Raw genomic sequence first — 18218 nt, 5'->3', positions numbered from 1 at the left:
CAGAATTCAAGTAAGTACATAAATTGTAAGGTACTTGGCATAGGTAATAATAGAACTTTGAATAAAAACAGTAAAGTACACAGGTTTGACAAAAATGGCAATATGCTATTTTGAAAGTGGACACAGTGCAAAAAACTGCAGTTCCTGGGGGAGGTAAGTAAAGATTAGTTTGTCAGGTAAGTAAAGCACTTACAAGTTCAGTCTCCGGGGCATAGGCAGCCCACCGTTGGGGGTTCAAGTCAACCCCAAACACCCAGCAACACAGTTCCAGTCAGGTGCAGAGGTTAAAGTAGGGCACAAATAACATAGGCACCTATGGAGATTAAGGGGGCTCTGGTTCCAGTCTGCTAGCAGGTAAGTGCCTGCGCCCTCGGGGAGCAGACCCAGGAGGGTTTTGTAGTGCACTGGGGGGATCCCAAACAGGCACTCAAAATAAACCCTCAGCAGCACAGGGGCGGCCGGGTGCAGTGTGCAAAGTAGGTGTTGTTTTTTTAATAGAAATCAATGGAGGGACCCGGGGGGGCACTCTGGCGATGCAGGCAGGGAACAAGGGGGATTCTCGGGCCAGCCATCAACTGGGCAAAGATGAGGGCCGCCTGCTGGTCACTCCAGCATGGGTAGTTGGTTCCTCTGACGCCTGGGGGCTGCGGGTGCAGTGCTTCTTCCAAGTGTCTGGTTCTTTGTTACTGGGCTGTCACAGTCAGGGGGATCCTCTGGATTCTCTCTGCAGGCGTCGCCGTGGGGGTGCAGGGAGGTCGTCTCAGAGTGTCCATGTCGAAGGAGTCACCTGGGGGTCCTCGTTGCAGTATTGGTTTCTCTGGACACGAGCCGGGGGCGTCGGGTGCAGAGTGTTGGGACTCAAGCTTCCGGAGTCAGGCTGGAGTCCCTTTAAAGATGTTTTCTTCTTTGTTGTTTAGACAGAGCCGCTGTCCACAGGAGTTTCTTGGCCCTTTGGGTTGTAGGGCAGTCCTCTGAGTCGGCAGAGGTTGCTGGTCCCGCTGGATGCATCACTGTTCCAGGTTCTTTGGGTCTGGAGACAGGCCGGTAGGGCTGGGGCCAAGTCAGTTGTCGCCTCTGTCGTCTATACAGGGCTTTCAGGTCAGCAGTCCTTCTTGTTCTTTAGGCCGTCAGGAAATCTGTTTTCCTGGGTTCAGGGTCGCCCCTAAATACTAAATTTAGGGGTGTGTTTAGGGCTGGAGGGTAGTAGCCAATAGCTATTGTCCCTGAGGGTGGCTACACCTGCCTTGTGCCTCCACCCTTTGGAGAGGGGGGCACATCCATAATCCTATTGGGGGAAATCCTCCAAAGCAAGATGGAGGATTGTCTAAGGAAGGGGTCACCTCAGCTCAGGACACCTTAGGGGCTGTCCTGGCTGGAGGTTGACTCCTCTTTTTTTTCCTCATTATCTCCTCTGGACTTGCCGCCAAAAGTAGGGACTGTGTCCAGGGGACGGGTATCTCCACTAGCCGGAGTGACCTCGAGCGCTGTAACACCAGGTGTGAGGCTTTGAGGCTCACCGCCAGGTGTTACAGTTCCTGCAGGGGGAGGTGTGAAGCACCTCCACCCAGGACAGGCTTTGTTCCTGGTGACAGAGTGCACAAAGGTACTCACCCCATGTGGCCAGAAACCCGTCTGGATGTGGCAGGCTGGCAGAAACTAGTCAGCCTAGCTCTAGTAGTTGGGCTGGCATGCAGGGGGCATCTCTAAGATGCCCTCTGTGTGCATTTCTCAATAAATCTCCCACTGGCATCCGTGTGGATTTATTGTGCTGAGAAGTTTGATACCAAACTCCCCAGTATTCAGTGTAGCCATTATGGAACTGTGGAGTTCGTGTTTGACAAACTCCCAGACCATATACTCTTTATGGCTACCCTGCACTTACAATGTCTAAGAATTGGCTTAGACAGTGTAGGGGCATAGTACTCATGCAGCTATGCCCTCACCTGTGGTATAGTGCACCCTGCCTTAGGGCTGTAAGGCTTGCAAGAGGGGTGACTTACCTATGCTATAGGCAGTGGGTTGTGGGCATGGCACCCTGAGGGGAGTGCCATGTCGACTTAGTATTTTTCTCCCCACCAGCACACACAAGCTGCGAGGCAGTGTGCATGTGCTGAGTGAGGGGTCCCCAGGGTGGCATAATACATGCTGCAGCCCTTGGAGAACCAAGGGTACCATTTACAAGGGACTTATCTGTGTGCCAAGGCTGTGCCAATTGTGGAGACAAAGGTACATTTTTAGGGAAAGAACACTGGTGCTGGGGCGTGGTTAGCAGGGTCCCAGCACACTTTCAATTATATCTAGCATCAACAAAAGGCAAAAAGATAGGGGGTAAACATACCAACAGGTGCATTTTCCTATAAGGAGTCATCTCGACAAGCAAAATATCGAGAAGCAGTTAGTGCAAAGGCTGGAGCTGTGTTAGGAAGTGGAGAACTAACAGAAGTCTCCCTTGGTGGTTCGTAATAGACAATGCCATCCTTTTGAGCTGCATTTGTGTAATAGTTCTCATCGTTTTGGTCATTTCATGTTGCAGATAAAGATAGTGGTATTAATGAAAGATCATTTTCTACCCTCCCAAAGCTCGGGGAAGTGTCAGCATTACTGCCCAAAACCTGTAGGGGATCTTTCTTGTCTCTAGTGAGAGTGATTCAGGAACTACCCAGAAGTCTACTAGATCTGCCTTTATAGGATCGGCCACATGGTGTAGTTTGACATTATCAATGGAGACAAAGCGGTTTTCTTTTGATCCAGGCAGTGGTGGTAAAATAACAGTTCTGCAACCATGTATTGCCAGGACTGGAACCAGTGCACAATATGATGGAACAAACTCCTTTTCACAGCAATCTTTTCTCGCACTAGATCACCAACTTTCAGAATTCAGACGGTTGATGTTATTGGGGCATCCCTTAGTCCCAAGGAGGCGGCACAGGCAGATGCGTTTTCATCACTGAACTATTGTAATTCCTGCACGACAGTGACATGTTCATTTATGTCAAAAGGTGTGTCTGCCTCCTCCGCAACAGAGCCATCAAGATCTGGAACATAGGTTTGTGTCCCGAACAGCACTTCAAATGGGGTGCACCCTCCCAAGGACCTTCTGGGCAGATTATTAAGTGCTTTCTGGACTCCAAACAGATGACTAAGCCAACTACGACGAATGCCTAATACTCACGCTGTTAATGATTGCTTTAATGAGGGCGGAGGAGCGTCGACCCCCTCTACCTTCCTCCCTCCCCACCAGCAGCGGACACAGGGGTGACGAGTCTGAGAGGGCATGCTGAACACTCCCCCTCAGAGCACGTGTGTTTGGCTGGCCATTTCAGGCCGGCCAAACACACATGCGCACAGGGCTCTCTACAGCCCAGCAATACAGTTGCTGGACTTTTGAGAGCCTGCACAGGCTCCTAGTCTGCCTGGGAGTACCTTGGCTGGGCACTCCCAGCCAATCCTGACGCTGCTTTGAGCAGTGTCAGGATTGGGCACAGGGCAGGCTGGGGGCCTGTTCCTGCCAGCAGAGGAGCGGGACGCTGCCCAGCGCACGTAGCTTTAAGGTACATTTATTTATTTTTTTCTTTTAATTTTATTACTATCCTCTCCCCCCTGTTTACTCCCCTGTGCGCGCCACCCTGCCCCCTCTAACACCGTGAGCTACAACTGGCTTTAAGTCTTGGTTCTTCCGCTCCACTACACTGTTACCCTCAGGACGGTAGGGGGACGAGAAATGTAGTTGGATCCCTAACAAAGCCATGGTTTTCCTGAATGCCCTAGAGGCGAAAGTATGGCCCTGGTCTGAGTGGAAAGCCGCAACTGCATATGTACAGATAAAAACCTGCAAATCTTTAATAACAGTTAGTGGATCAGCTGATTGTTGTGGCCGTACCTATAGAAATTTAGAACATGATTCGACAGCGACGAAGATATATTTGTATGCACCATCAGGTGTCGGGGGAACCACAATGGTCCAGGTGCACACATTGTAGTGGTTTGTTTGAAATTAGAAGGGGTGTCTGCAGTGGGCATTTGACAGTGGACCATTTTATTTGCTGACTGATGTCACAGCAAACAACATGTTGGTTTGTCTCTTAATATAGACCTGGCCACCAATAGGGTTTTTGGAGTTAGTAAATAGAAGCCGCCACACCTGTATGGGCAGAAGCAACTTCCGCATGTGCCGCTTTTATCAACTAAGATCTTTGATCTTGGTTGGGGATCACATTATCACTGTAGGAAGCTGGCTCTGTATATACTATATCAAAATGAGATCTAGTGTGCACAGAGTCCGGGGGTTCCCCAAGAGGCTTGACAGAGGCAATAATAGATAATACTAATGCTCTATTTATGGTTGTGTGGTCGAGCAGTAGGCTTATCAGAGGGTAGTGTTAAGCATTTGTTGTACACACACCAGCACTGAGTGAAAACACACACTCAAGGACTTAACTCCAGACCAATAGGTTTTTATATAGAAACATTTTCTTTTGTTAATTTATTTCCAGAACCACAAGATTCATTTAGCAGGTAAGTACATTAAATGAAAGGTTCTTTGCATAGTAATACTTAGAACTTTGAATGGAATCAGCAATGTACACAGTTTTTCTTAAAATGGCAAACAGCTATTTTAAAAGTGGACACTGCAATTTTCAACAGTTCCTGGGGGAGGTAAGTAAAGTACAGTTTTTGAGTTAAGTAACAAACCTACAGGTTCAGTCTCTGGGGCATAGGTAGGGATAACCCCAAACACCCAGCACCAGCAAAACTGGGCCGGTTAGGTGCGGAGGTCACACAGGAGCCAAAATAATCTGGGTGCCTATGGAGACAGGGGGTACTCCGGCTCCGGTCTGCTTGCTAAGTACCTGTGTTGTCGGAGGGCAGACCAGGGGGGTTTGAAGGAGCACTGGGGTGGGTCCCCAAGTAGGCACAGTAACCACACCCTCAGCGGCACAGGGGTGGCCGGGTGCAGTGTGTGAACAGGGTATCAGGTTCTCAATAGAACTCAATGGAGGGACCCGTGGGTCACTTAGGCGCTCCAGGTAGGGCACTGGGGGGCTTTTCGGTCAAGCCACCGACTAGGCAAGGGTAAGGTTGTTGTTGCACTTGTGGTCGGTTTCTCTCAGGCCCGGGGGCTGAAGGTGCAGTGCTTCTCCAGGCGACTGATATCATCGTCCCAGCCAATCGGGGTCAGGGGGTATCCTCGGGATTCCTTCTGCAGGTGTCATCGTGAGGGTCTAGAGAGGTTAGCCCAGGGTGGACACATAGTCTGAATCGCCTGGGGATCCTCTCTGGCTAGTTAGTTTCTCCAGACACGGGCCAAGGGCGTCGAGTGCAGAGTAGTTCGGACTCACGCTTTTTGAGTTAGGTGGAAGTCCCTTTAAAGATGGTTTCTTGGTCTTCTTTTTGGGCAGGTCCGCTGTCCACAGGAGTTTCTTGGTCCTCGGGGATGCAGGCAGTCCTCTGGAAGCTTTTCAGGGGTCGCTGGTCCTGCAGAATGCGTTGCTTCTTCTCTTGCAGCTTTTTGAAGCAGGAGAAGGGCTGGTAGGGCTGGGGCCGAGTCAGTTGGTGTCTCCTTTTCATCTCTGTGAGGATATCCGCTAAGCAGTCCTTCTTTTAAGGTAGTCAGATAATCTGAAGAGCTGGGTTCAGGGTCGCCCCTAAATACTAAACTTAGGGGTGTGTTAGGGTCAGGGGGCAGTAGCCAATGGCTACTGTCCCTAAGGATGGCTATACCCTCCTTGTGTCCACTCACTCAGGGAACGGGGCACATCCCACCTAATCCTCCAAGGCAAGGTGGAGGATTTCTCAAGGAGAGGGTCACTTCAGCTCTGGACACCTTAGGGGTGGTCCTGGCTGAGGGGGTGGTGACTCCTTGTTTTTCTTATTATCCCTCTGGACTTGCTGCCACAAAGTGGGGGCTCATCTAGGGGGCGGGCATTTTCACTGGCTGGAGTGCCCTGGGGCACTGTAACACTAGGCTTGAGCCTTTGAGGCTCACCACCAGGTGTTACAGTTCCTGCAAGGGGAGGTGAGAAGCACCTCCACCCAGGACAGGCTTTGTTTCTGACCACAAAGTGCACAAAGGCACTCACCCCATGTGGTCAGAAACTCGCCTGGAAGTGGCAGGCTGTCACAGACCGGTCAGTCACACACTAGCAGTTAGGCTAACATACAGGGACCATCTCTGAGAAGCCCTCTGTTTGCATTTTTCAATAAATCCCACACTGGCATCAGTGTGGGTTTATTGTGCTGAGAAGTATGATACCAAAGTTCCCAGTACTCAGTGTAGCCAATATGGTACTGTGGAGTTTGTTTTGACAAACTCCCAGACCATATACTTAATATGGCTACCCTTCACTTACAATGTCTAAGAGTGGACTTATACACTGTAAGGGCATAGTGCTCATGTAGCTACGCCCTCACCTGTGGTGTAGTGCACCCTGCCTCAGGGCTCTAAGGCCTACTAGAGGGGTGACTTACCTATGCCACAGGCAGTGATTGGTGGGCATGGCACTCTGAGGGGAGTGCCATGTCAACTTTGTCTTTCCTCCCCACTAGCAGACACAAGCTTCAAGGAAGTGTGCATGTACAGAGTGAGGGGTCCCTGAGGGTGGCATAATACATGCTGCAGCCCTTAGGGACCTTCCCTGGCCACAAGGCCCTTGGTACCAGGGGCACCTTTTACAAGGGACTTAACTGTCCCAGGGCCAGGGCTGTGCCAATTGTGGAAACAAAGGTATAGTTTTAGGGAAAGAAAACTGGTGCTGGGGCCCGGTTAGCAGCATTCCAGCACACTTTTTATCAAAGCTGGCATCAACACTAGGCAAGAAGTAGAGGGTGGCCATGACAACAGTGGCATTTTCCTACAAATACCCACCCCTGGTATTGTTACTAGGGCAGTATTTAGGCTGGTTATGCTATCGGAATATTTGTTAGGATATTTCTTTGGTAAGGGCTTGCCATCAGCTGAAGCTTTCACAGCAGCAAGTGTTTCATCATTAGTCCTCGTCCGTGACTGAGTTATTGCAGCAACAGAAGCCGTAGCTACTGCTGACTTGACTGCTTCATCAGCCAAGGTATTGCCTGCAATGTGTACTCCAACAAGTTGATGTGCCAGTGTATGAACTACATGGGCATTGGTTAGCGTTTCTTTCAGATCCACTACTTCCCACCACAGTAACTTGTGTTTGATGGTGTTGCCTTTTGAATCTCTGAACCCATTCTGACGCCAGGAATGCAGATATTCATTTAAGGACCTGACATAGTAATACGAATCACATTCTATCAACGTTAGTTGTTCTGGATTTGTGTGTTCCATAACCAGAGCCTTAAGCTCTGCTAGTTGTGCAGTGCAGTCCTTTAAGGTCTGTGTGTAAGTGTTTTGTGGATTGAATTCACCATCTTTCATGTAGCCACTCACATTCGTGCAAGTGACGGAGTATGGATGTTTAGTGTCTATGGCAGTTTGGGCTGAACCATCAGTGTAAATAATTGTTTGATGCTGATCAATTGGCAAAGTGTTTACCGGTATTGGATATTCCATTTTGCATTGAAGGAATTCTTGAGTTTGCAGTTTTGGGTAAAAAATGTAGTCAAAATCAGTAGCTGTCAGAGACGTTGCCCATTGGATCCAACGTGGTTTAATACCTTACCATTGGGAACACTGGCCTTTGTGACCGCCTCGAGGTCTAGGGTCGGAGACATAACAATAATGCGTTTTCCATGAGCCAAAGGTCTCTCTGACAGCCATCTGAACAGCAGTCAGAATTGTTTCTGTGGTAGTGAAGCGTTGTTCAGCTGTGGAGTACAAGTCTGATTTGTATGCAACAGGGACAGTAACACCCTCATTTAATATAGGCGAAACCGAGGGCACCAGCAATTGCTCTGGTGACCAAATGTGTTTTGTTGTTCCTTGTTTGTAAATGTTTTGCTGAAAGCATGTCCTATTGTAATGCTCCGAGAATGCGTGTGTTTGACTGTCCAAATTTTCTTGAAAGGTCGGGCGTATTAAATCGAAAAATGGTTTAATGTGTTATACATAATCTGGAATGTAAGTTCTGCCAAAGTTTAAACGGTCCAATAAAGACGGACGCTTTTTTATGGTATTTGGTGGTTACAATTGTGTGCACTTTTCTAGAAAGTGAGGTGCTAGGCTTTTGCCTTCATCTCATAACTTGTATCCCAAAAATAGGAAAATGTGAAAGGCAATTTTTGTGTTCTTAAAACTGAATTTGTACACACATTTGTCAAATCCCACAACAGTGCGGGCCCACCTGCTTCAGGTGATGGATGAGATCATCATCCGTTAGATAGATGTCATCAACATGGGATGCTGCCTCTGAGTCAATGTCGTGTAAAATAGATGTTACACGTGCTGAAAACTGCCCAGGACTGTTTTTATACCCCTGTAGGAGCCTACAAACATTTTCTGCAAGCCTATAGCGCTAAAAGCTTTTAAATCCCTTCTTTCAAGCGCTATGTTTTGGCAGAAAAAGCAGTTAGAAATATCCAATGTTTTTTTTGTATCTTTTGTGCACTGTAGTGTTATGCTGTGCTATGTGCATTTTGGGTAGCAAATGTGTGTGTCTGACTGTTTAAATGTCTGAAATCTAAGACTACTCTACATGAATGGTCTGGTTTAGAAACAGGAAATAGAGGATTCTTCATTGGCCAGACACACAGCTCAATTACACCCTGGTATTCTAGCTATGCGAGAATTTCCCTCACAGGTGTTTAGCCTCATGCTTAATAGGATATTGAGGTTGAGGCTGTGGTTGGGACTTATTTGGTAGGGAGAATCTTTATCCCACCAACATGATTGGGCATTGGCCCCCCGTGCTGTATCGCAATCAAATGAGTGACTCTGTTAATTCTATAGAAACCAGGGGCAAGAAGGAAGTCTTAATGATCTCTTCCCCCCACGGGACTTTACAGACAAATTCTGATGGCCAATCTTTTTCAGCCAACAAAAGTCATAAATGGCAGTTAATTGTTTACAAAATATAATGTCAATTGTGCACTCAATGTCTCCCTCTAATTGTATTTTCATTTTGTACACCCTCCTGGGAGGAGAGACGCGCAAGTCCACAGTCTCTAAAGTTGTCAGTTCCTTTCGCGTCCAGATGCTCCATAAGATTCATGCTAACTATTGTGACCTCTGCTGCGCTGTCTAGCAGAGCCAGTTCCTGTTCTTCAATAAAACTCTTATCTTGTGTGGCATTTCGTGCAGAAATAGTTGCCACATTCTTCTTTCTGAATTGGGGTTTTTGTTATGGAAGTTTATATTCTCTTTTAACTGAAACTTCTGCTAAGCTTTTTGAATAATTTTTGTGAATCTTTTTTTGGATTCACTACTCTGTTTGTTGTTCTGATCGCCCACCTCTCGCACTATGTTTATCCGGTGACTCCTGAAAGGAACGAGATTGGCATGAATCAGAATATTGATATCTATCAGGAGTTTTTATATTATCCCTATTTCTTAAGTTATAACGTTTCTAAGGGATCGCCAAATGTGGAGATTCTCCCCTGTCTTTTTGAGGAAAAAAAAATGGTTTATGCTAGTGTTTTTTTAGAACCCTCAGCTGCTTGCTTGGTAAAATCCATATTGGATTCACCTTGTAATTGTAGTTTACTAGGTCTGGCTCCCAACCTATACTTGAATAGGTTTTGGCAATCATTTTAGGCAGCTAACGTTCTTGATCCTGAACAGGAATATCCCAGAGCTGTGTACGCACTGCTAGTGCTACTGCTTCCCCTTTAAGCTTACTTAATATTATTGAGGACACTGTAGCAAAATTGCCCATTAATTGGATCCCCAATTGCAGGGCAGCTCCTGTATTCATCTTGAATTTATTTCGACACCTCTGGAAGATAGCAAGTGTTGGTGTACTGTATGCAGTAGTGTAGAGCTTGGCAAATACCGTGCTCCAAGTGTTGCAGTTATCCACTGCCGGAACCATTCCAAATGGCAAGCACATAGTGAGAATTCTGTGCTTATATTGCAGTCCCGTTTGGGGAAACACAGCTTCCAGCATGTTTATTTTTTGAGCTAACCAAAACAGAATTTCTTCACGTTTGGCGGGTACTTTACCTACGATTGAATGTATTTGTAGGAAGTTGGCTCTGTATATACTATTTCAAAGTAAGAAATAGTGTGCACAGAGTCCAAGGGTTCCCCTTAGTGGTAAGATAGCGGCAAAAGTAGATAATTCTAATGCTCTATTTTGTAGTAGTGTGGTCGAGCAGTAGGCTTATCAGAGGGTACTGTTAAGCATTTGTTGTACACACACAGGCAATCAATGAGGAACACACACTCAAAGACTTACTCCAGGCCAATAGGTTTTTATATAGAAAAACATCTTTTCTTAGTTTATTTTAAGAACCATAGGTTCAAGATTTACAGTTAATTCTTTAAATGTACGGTACTTCACTTAGATACTTTAGGAACTTTGAATGAAAGCAATATCACATACAGTCTTTGTAAAAATGGCAATAAGCTATTTTCAAAGTGGACACAGTGCAAAAATCAACAGTTCCTGGGTGAGGTAAGTAAAGGTTAGTTTTGGAGGTAAGTAAAACACGTACAAGTCTCAAGTTTGGGGCATAGGCAACCCACCGTAGGGGGTTCAAGGCAACCCCAAAGTTACCACACCAGCAGCTCAGGGCCGGTCAGGTGCAGAGGTCAAAGAGGTGCCCAAAACACATAGGCGCCTATGGGGATCAGGGATGCTCCGGTTCCAGTCTGTCAGCAGGTAAGTACCTGTGTCCTCGGGGGGCAGACCAGGGGGGGTTTGTAGAGCACCGGGGGGACACGAGTAGGCACACAAAGTACACCCTCAGCGGCATAGGGGCAGCCAGGTGCAGTGAGCAAAGCAGGCATCGGGTTTTAGATTGAAAACAATGGAGAGACCCGGGGGTCACTCTAGCGTTGTAGGCAGGCACAGGGGGGCTTCTCGAGACAGCCACCACCTGGGCTAAGCAGAGGGTTGCTCTTGCATTGAAGTTTGGTTCCTTCAGGTCCTGGGGGCTGCGGGTGCAGTATTGGTTCCAGGCGTCGGGTCCCTTGTTACAGGCAGTTGCGGTCAGGATTCTCTCTGCAGGCGTTGCTGTGGGGGCTCGTCTCTGGTTACTCACAGGCTCACAGTCATCGGGAAGCCCTCCCTGAGGTGTTGGTTTTCTGCAGGTCGAGCTGGGGGCGACGGGTGCAGAGTGTGAAGTGTCACGCTTCTGGCGGGAAATGTGAAGTCTTTGGAACTTGCTTCTTTGTTGCAAAGAAGTTGCAGGTTTTGAACAGGGCCGCTGTTCACGGGAGTTTCTTGGTCCTGTAGTCCAGGGCAGTCCTCTGAGGCTTCAGAGGTCGCTGGTCCCTGTCGGATGCGTCGCTGGAGCAGGTTTTCGAAGTTGGAGACAGGCCGGTAGGGCTGGGCCAAATCAGTTGTCGTCTTCCTCCTTCTCTGCAGGCTTGTAGGTCAGCAGTCCTTCTTCTTTCTTCAGGTTGCAGGAATCTGATTTCCTGGGATCCTGGGAGCCCCTAAATACTGAATTTATGCGTGTGTTTAGGTCTGGGAGGGTAGTAGCCAATGGCTACTGTCCTTGAGGGTGGCTACACCCTCTTTGTGCCTCCTCCCTTTGGGGGTGGGGGGCACATCCCTAATCCTATTGGGGGAATCCTCCAAACCCAAGACGGAGGATTTCTCAAGGCAGGGGTCACCTTAGCTCAGGACACCTTAGGGGCTGTCCTGACTGGTGGGTGACTCCTCCTTGTTTTTCTCATTATCTCCTCCAGCCTTGCCGCCAAAAGTGGGGGCAGTGGCCGGAGGGGCGGGTATCTCCACTAGCTGGGATGCCCTGGGGCGCTGTAACAAAAGGGGTGAGCCTTTGAGGCACACCGCCAGGTGTTACAGTTCCTGCACGGGGAGGTGAGAAGCACCTCCACCCAGTACAGGCTTTGTTCCTGGCCACAGAGTGACAAAGGCACTCTCCCCATGTGGCCAGCAACATGTCTGGTGTGTGACAGGCTGGCAGGAACTGGTCAGCCTACACTAGAAGTCGGGTATGTTTTCAGGGGGCATCTCTAAGATGCCCTCTGGGTGTATTTTACAATAAATTGCACACTGGCATCAGTGTGCATTTATTGTGCTGAGAAGTTTGATACCAAACTTCCCAGTTTTCAATGTAGCCATTATGGAACTGTGAAGTTTGTGTTTGACAAACTCCCAGACCATATACTCTTATGGCTACCCTGCACTTAAAATGTCTAAGGTTTTGCTTAGACACTGTAGGGGCATAGTGCTCATGCACATATGCCCTCACCTGTGGTATAGTGCACCCTGCCTTAAGGCTATAAGGCCTGCTAGAGGGATGACTTACCTATGTCACTCACAGGCAGTGTGAGGTTGGCATGGCACTCTGAGGGTAGTGCCATGTCGACTTAGTCATTTTCTCCCCACCAGCACACACAAGCTGTGAGGCAGTGTGCATGTGCTGAGTGAGTGGGTCCCTAGGGTGGCATAAGACATGCTGCAGACCTTAGAGACCTTCCCTGGCATCAGGGCCCTTGGTACCAGGGGTACCAGTTACAAGGGACTTACCTGAGTACCAGGGTTGTGCCAATTGTGGAGACAAAAGTACAGTTTAGGGAAAGAACACTGGTGCTGGGGCCTGGTTAGCAGGATCCCAGCACACTTTCAAATCATAACTTAGCATCAGCAAAGGCAAAAAGTCAGGGGGTAACCATGCCAAGGAGGCATTTCCTTACAGTATTGTTGCAGGGTATTGCCTGATATGACTTTGGTTGTGCGGGAGCAGCGCATGCTTGGTTTGTATTTAATGTTTGCATTACAAATTGTACTATGATTCTATATATCGCTACAAGCTCAATATATAAGCAGTGAAGTTCAGCTATTGCCAATGTGCCTGCCCAGGATGTGGTGTGTATGTGGTCAATTGAGGCCAGGTAGGACCATCATTACTCACAGGACCTAGCCTAACATATAGTGTTGTATGAGGTAGGGCGCCATCAAGCCAGTTCTGGTGGTCTTGAAAAGATTTAGGTATTTCTATGCATGCATATGCTCTGTATTTTGCAGGTGCATTAGCATGTGTATAATGATGAAATGTATTAGTGTTCGCATCTACTGCCGGAAAATTGACCTAAGAGTAGACATTTTCTGTTCTGTAAGCTGGATGAGCCTTAAACACAAACGTAACAGTACCCCACTGGGCTTCAAGGCCATTACTTAATAAATTATTAGTGAGGGGGGGCACATATTAACTGCAATTTCCACCCGTTGCGGGTTTGCCATGGTACATGTACTGGTTCAGAGCTAAGGACACCAATTGGGGATTATTCCTTTTAAGGTTCAAGCTTGAACAACCTTCAGTCTAAAATAGGTGCTACCTATCTAGCTGAGGAGGAAATCCTCAATATCACAGACGTCTCCGTATATAGTATTTAGCATGTAGTGAGACAGAGTTACACAGGGACAACCGTAATTCAGTGCCTGACCAAGCAATGGTGGCGCCATGTTGTGTTGGTTCCCATTATAATAAATGAAACTGCTGCATTTGGCCAGCAGCACCACTAGGCTGTGGGGAGCTAAGTCCAATGCCACACCATGAGACAAATGTTGGCTTAACCCTTCGGCCAGCTAGCAGTACCTCTCCAGCACCAAAAAGTGTCAGTGATTTGTGGCAGCCATGCACATGACATGACAGAAAACTGTCCTAACATAAGAATATGTATGTTTCTCGGGAAGTGACAAAGATTGTGGTGTTCCACTTTGTACTGACAACAATATCTGGTACAGCCTTGACCAGATTACAGAACGAGAATGTCAGACTAAGAAGAATTAAACCAGTTCCTACGCTAAAAGTGTATGAGATCAAAGAAAATAAAAAATTACTGCAGAATGAAGCTTCTGCTGGGAAAACAAAATAAATTGTTATTAGGCTAAAGGGCACAGGCTGCAGGCCTATGGATAAAATAATTTGCCCATAAAAGCTCACTAAAATAACCTCATGACACCACCTCAGATGGGATCAGGGGCGACGTGTGAAGTGGTTGCTGGAGTGGTCGGATTTTCTCTCACCACAAGGCTGCAGGCAACTTTGAGAAGTTGAAGAGGGGTGAAACCTGAGTGGTCTGACTATAGACAGCTGGGGAACTGGGGTGGCACCGTTGGTTGGCTTCACCTCGGGTCGTGGTCACTGGGTGCAGAGGTCACTTCAGCTCTCAGTTCCTTGCGGTTCCAGGGGCTGTAGAGTCCTTTCTTGAGACTTCGTTGCAGAGCAGTTCTGCTGCTCATGGGAGTCAGAGTCTTTGTAGAAGACAGACGAGTCAGTTGAGGTCAGCAGGCAGGCCAGAGGGGCTGGTTCCAATTCAACTGTTTTTTTTCATTTCCTGCAGGGTTGCCATTCTTTGCTTCATAGGTAGTCAAATTTAGGGGCATTACAGCGAGTGCCAGGCGGTAGCCAATGGGTCCATCTTTAAGGTGACTACACACTTTCGATGACCACTTCAGCTGGGAAGTGGGCATAACACCAACCCAATATATCTGGTAGAGACATATTCTAGTTGCAGATTCCTTACTGACCCGCCCATCCACCCCCACACTGCGAACTGATTTCTAGGGACAGGTACTTCCCTCTAAGGGCCCTTGTTTTGGCGCACCATTCTCAGTATTTTTCATGGCTCCGCACTACTGGCGTGGAAAGTCGTGAAAAGAAACTGACGTCAGCGCCTCGGGGTGGCGCCTATATACGACCGCAATGTCATCATGGCAACCACGACGCAAACGACACCTGTGGAGTCGACTGTCTCCACCTACCAGCACGCAGGGGTACTGCTCGAAGAAAAAAATCTCAGGATCCAGTCTGACGTCTGGGGAAATTCAAAGGTAAGGAATCTGCAACTAGAATATGTCTCTACCAGATATATTGTTACCAAAGGTAAGTAACTTGTACTTTACCTACAGACCTGTTAAATGTACCCAAATGCCAGACTGGATCCAGAAGCTTTTCATAGCTCTTTGGTGTAGGGTGTGTTTACTTAATCTCAGCACTGTGAGCAATGCCTAAGTGACATAATTGGAGCCATATAGTGCCTACCTTGGCTACTGACAATAGTTCCCTTTTTTCCCTGACCCTTCAGTGTGGATCCGGAACTGCTCTTTATGTTTTTTTTTTTTTTTTTTTTTTTACATTTTCATGTTTTTTTCCAAAACATTTTTCTCAGATACTTCAGTTCATTGGTTAGGAATACCACTACCAAAATGGTCAGACTTTAAACCTTGTCTCCCTTGAAATGAACAAATGTCCATTGCACACCCCCATGAGCTCAGTCTGTGGTGCTTTGGGTTGAAGCATAACTCATGGTTGTCCCTAAATGCAGCCTGATGCACCCTAAACAGCACAAGCCAAACTTTTTATGGCCCGTGCCCACAAGGTAAAGGTCTTCTTCGAAGTTGTGTTCCTCTCCTTCATCGAGAGGTAAGAGGAAGAAACACAAGAAGACAAAGAAATGCACTGTGGACTCCCCCTCCATGCTGGTCGAAATAGAAAGTTAGGTCACCTCGATGCAATCCCACCTGCTGTAGAGTCATCCTTGGAACCAAAGCTCATGGACATCACTCTGCTCGAGGAGACTCCCACAACAGAGCCTCTTACTCTGATGCCCACCACGAGTCATGTTCCAGGTGAGGAATCTGTAGGTAGAGTATCCACCAATAAGGCTGTTTGTTACCCACAACAAGTAACTTTTCCTATTGCGCTTCATTCCTGGAAATGCCAGCCTCTGAAGACAGTCACGGTATGCAGACAGTTCACTTAGGAATTAGAGTTTCTTAGAAAATTACAAATATTCAGGTAGTTAGTGCATGCCCTCGAGAAAGTAGCAAGGTAGGAACTTTTTTGCACAACAGACTAAATTTGCTCTGTGGGCTACAGCAGAAGAAATTGATAAGTCGGTAGTACTTGAAGTGTAAGGATGGTATTCAACTGAGATTGTCTGGAATACAATCCATTTGCAAATCATTTTTAATATGCCTTCCTTCTCTCTTTTTCAGTGATGAACTACGGCTGGGACATGAAAAGGTAGTTGCCTACAAGGATTACATATCTGTAGCCCGCGGGGACAAAGCGCATAATATTCGGGCAAAGGAACCAGACGCTGGATTGTCTGAAGAGGTCCAGGTGCGGTGCCTCATAGACCAAGCCACAGATCCAAACATCCTAGGCAGAGTGTATGAAGGATGGGAGCCTTGGATGTAACACGCACTGCAGCCGATAATACGCACTATATATGGATTCGTCAGCATAAGTCATTGCCTCTAATATCTGCATGCTCGCTGGCACACTTAAAAGCTCCAGTCAATAGGATAATGATAAAGAAGAGAATTCCTGCCCAAAATCACACACAGAGAAAGAGCCAAAGGCATATCACTTAATCATGAAAAAAACATCTCCTCGTACTTACTAGAACGGCCTTGATGTGCCCGTTCTACAGATGTGGAGGAAGCTCCTAAATGAGAAAAAACTTGGCATCTGTAAAGATGTTCATTATTGTGAGGGTCTCATAATTTCTGTAAGAAAGATTTTGGTTGTGATTTGTTTTGTTTGCCCAGAATTTTACTCTTTTGACAGCCACACCGTAAAAAGTGCGTTTTGCTCACTTTATTTCTGCTCCTCTTGAAGGTAGTCACTGTCTTACACCTTTATGGGGTTATGTAGGCTACCCACACGGATACTGTATCAAACCTTTAGTACGGTTTTGTTACGTCATTAAATTGTACTGCATCGGCGGAGCAGTAAACCTCTGCAACAATTAAATGGAGTATTTAGTATGGCCATATGTGGACTGCGCGATCTTTAATGCTGAGGTTATGATGCCGCCTTTGCTTTAGGGGTATTTGGAAGTCAGCTTTTTTTATTGGGGCAACCCTGAGTGCTCAGTTAATTGATAACATAACTGGATGGAGCTGAAAGTGTTTAGATCGTTACACATATATGCAATGTTGTGTATGTGCAATTGCGCCATTGGGAGAAAGATTTTAAATGGAAAGAATCGATGTGTAGGATTAAAATGTCGCTAAAATAGCACGTGGCGCGTCGATCCATAGATCTGTTGTGCCTCCTTGTTCAGCCTCATCGACAGAAGTGCAACTAGAAGTAGAAGTAATGCTCCTCTTGTTTACGAAACTCAGAACAAGAAGCATCTCTTGTAAAATATACCGTCACCGCTGTCTGTGGGGAAGCGCGTGGATGTTGCGTACTTTGGAAGAAAGGGCTAGTACCTCACAGATACAAATAACCATAGCACATCAGACTTGTAATTTTTAGAAATTTCGATTTGTCATGTAATCTTAACTTCTCCTGTGTCGGTTAATTTTGTATGAATAAAATTCGAATATGAACCACATTTCATTGCAGATATTTTTAATTCCCCCTACTTTATTGTAGAATACCGCAGGAATATTGGGCCGGATGTAGCAAGCTCCTGGTTTGCATTTCTTAAATAGCGAATTTTAAGAAATCACTATTTTAGAAATGCAAAATGGAATGTATGAAAACTGCGAATCAGTAATAGCGATTTCTTCAAATTCGCAAATGCAATTTGCGAGTTCAAATACCGAATAGCGAATGGGTATTTGCAAATCGCAAATTGCAAACACGGCAAACCGGAACAGCTGATGACATCACAACCAGTAAGTGAGTCAGCCCATGCTGTTTCCAGGAGCCACACCCACAGGAGCAGACAGAGAGACTCTGCCCAGCACCAGGGAGGCAGCCTTGTGAGCCAGCCAGGACCAAACAGGAACATGGCCACTGATGGGAATGTGAAGGAGAAAGGAGACAGGAAGCGCAAGCTCAAATTCAGTGAACAGGAATTGGAGGTGGTCGGGAACCACGACAGACTTTTTGGGAAGAAGTCAGTCCAGGTACCTGAAAGAGAGAAGAGAAAACGGTGGTCAGACATCCAAACCAAAATATGCACAGTGGGCATTGCGCAGCGCTCCGTGGAGGAGATACGCAAGTGATGGTATGACTTGCGTTCCCATGCCAAAGAGAGGGTAGCCAGCAGGCTAAAGGAGGCAAGGAGCACCGGGGGAGGACCACCAACCCAGACACTGTCCGCACCAATGAAAGGCATGGTGGAGTCAACACTGCTTCCTGAAGCTGTCAGCGGTGTCACTGACATTGACACCTCAGGGACACCCAGCAAAGGTAAGGGC

At 47.0% G+C, this 18218-nt stretch overlaps 1 protein-coding gene across 2 annotated transcripts in view; it reads left to right on the top strand.

Annotated features, from left to right (window-relative positions):
• The window catches only part of PRKDC (protein kinase, DNA-activated, catalytic subunit), a 2139921-nt gene extending 2122517 nt beyond the window's left edge, over positions 1-17404 (top strand). For both annotated transcript variants that reach the window (XM_069220133.1, XM_069220131.1), the window contains one exon: positions 16053-17404. In XM_069220133.1, coding sequence (XP_069076234.1) covers positions 16053-16257 — 205 coding nt within the window. In that variant the 3' untranslated portion in view covers positions 16258-17404. The remainder of the gene's footprint in view (positions 1-16052) is intronic.
• The last annotated feature ends 814 nt before the right edge of the window (positions 17405-18218 follow it).

Source organism: Pleurodeles waltl, chromosome 2_2 (genome assembly GCF_031143425.1).
Source record: "Pleurodeles waltl isolate 20211129_DDA chromosome 2_2, aPleWal1.hap1.20221129, whole genome shotgun sequence".
In the NCBI taxonomy this organism is placed as follows: Eukaryota; Metazoa; Chordata; class Amphibia; order Caudata; family Salamandridae; genus Pleurodeles; species Pleurodeles waltl.
Note: the sequence above shows the minus strand (reverse complement) of the source record. Positions and strands in the feature narration are given on the sequence as shown.